General features: G+C 40.0%; 1 protein-coding gene across 2 annotated transcripts in view; it reads left to right on the top strand.

Moving 5' to 3' along the window:
* The window catches only part of LOC104787464 (F-box/kelch-repeat protein At1g57790), a 2,466-nt gene continuing 1,361 nt past the window's right edge, over positions 7-1,111 (top strand). The window contains exon 1 of one of the 2 annotated variants that reach the window (XR_002038158.1): positions 7-1,085. Coding sequence is in view for 1 of the 2 variants with exons in the window: in XM_010513054.1 (XP_010511356.1) it covers positions 46-766 (721 nt within the window). In the remaining variant the exon portion in view is untranslated. The remainder of the gene's footprint in view (positions 1,086-1,111) is intronic. The other variant, XM_010513054.1, reaches the window with a different exon arrangement.

Genomic DNA, 1,111 nt, shown 5'->3' with positions numbered 1-1,111 from the left:
AATCAAATATGGAGATACCTTCCTTTGGAGCTTCTAAGCTCAGTAATGACTTATCTTGAAATCAAAGATAACGTAAGAGCTTCTGTTGTATGCAAATCGTGGTATGAAGCCGCAGTTTCGGTTAGGGTCATAGACCAATCACCTTGGCTCATGTGCTTCCCTCAAACCAAAAACACTTACGAGTTTTATGATCCATCAAACGGCAAGAAATATGCAAGGGAGCTTCCTAAATCATTAGTTGGCTCTATTGTTCGTTACTCTAAAGATGGTTGGGTACTTATGAGCAAAGAGGATTCATCAGACTTTGTCTTGTTCAATCCGTTTAGTATTGATCTTGTGGTCTTGCCTGATCTTCAGCTGTGGAATTATTATCAGTTAGTGGGTTTCTCTTGTGCTCCTATATCGAGTCAGTGTGTTGTGTTTACGATCAAGGATTATGATCCAGGCCATGTCACTATCCGCACTTGGAGCCCCGGTCAAACGATGTGGACTTCAATGCAGGTTGAGTCTCAATTTCTTGATGTTGAAAATAACAAAGTTGTCTTCTCAAATGGTTTGTTTTACTGTCTCAACCGAACAAACTGTCTTGCGGTTTTTGATCCGTCTTTACGCACATGGAATGTTCTTGATGTACTGCCACCTAGATGTCCTGATGAGGAGAGTTGGAATGGAGTAAGGTTCATGGTGGGTTATAAAGGAGACATATTTGTGATATGTACATATGAAAACAAGGATCCTTTGGTGTTTCAACTCGATCTTGCAAGAGGTACTTGGGAAAAGAATGATACACTTGGTAGCTTAACTATTTTTGTGAGTAGTATGTCATGTGAATCGAGAACTTATGTCAACAAGGGGATGTTAAGGAATAGCGTCTACTTCCCTAAGTTAAGTCACGGTGAGAAACGTTGTGTGGCGTATTCGGTTCATGAAAGGAGATACCACCCACGTGAGCATAATCTTGATTGGGGAAACCAGCTTTCTTCTAATGACTTTTGGATTGAGCCTCCCAAGAACGTTTTTGAGCTGATTTAAAAGTATTTTGGCAATGTTTGTATGGAGTAATCATTAGTTTGATCTTGGCACATCTTATATGATGAGAGATTGGAAAAAG

This window comes from Camelina sativa, chromosome 5 (genome assembly GCF_000633955.1).
Source record: "Camelina sativa cultivar DH55 chromosome 5, Cs, whole genome shotgun sequence".
In the NCBI taxonomy this organism is placed as follows: domain Eukaryota; kingdom Viridiplantae; phylum Streptophyta; class Magnoliopsida; order Brassicales; family Brassicaceae; genus Camelina; species Camelina sativa.
This window is presented reverse-complemented; position numbering and strand designations above follow the sequence as displayed.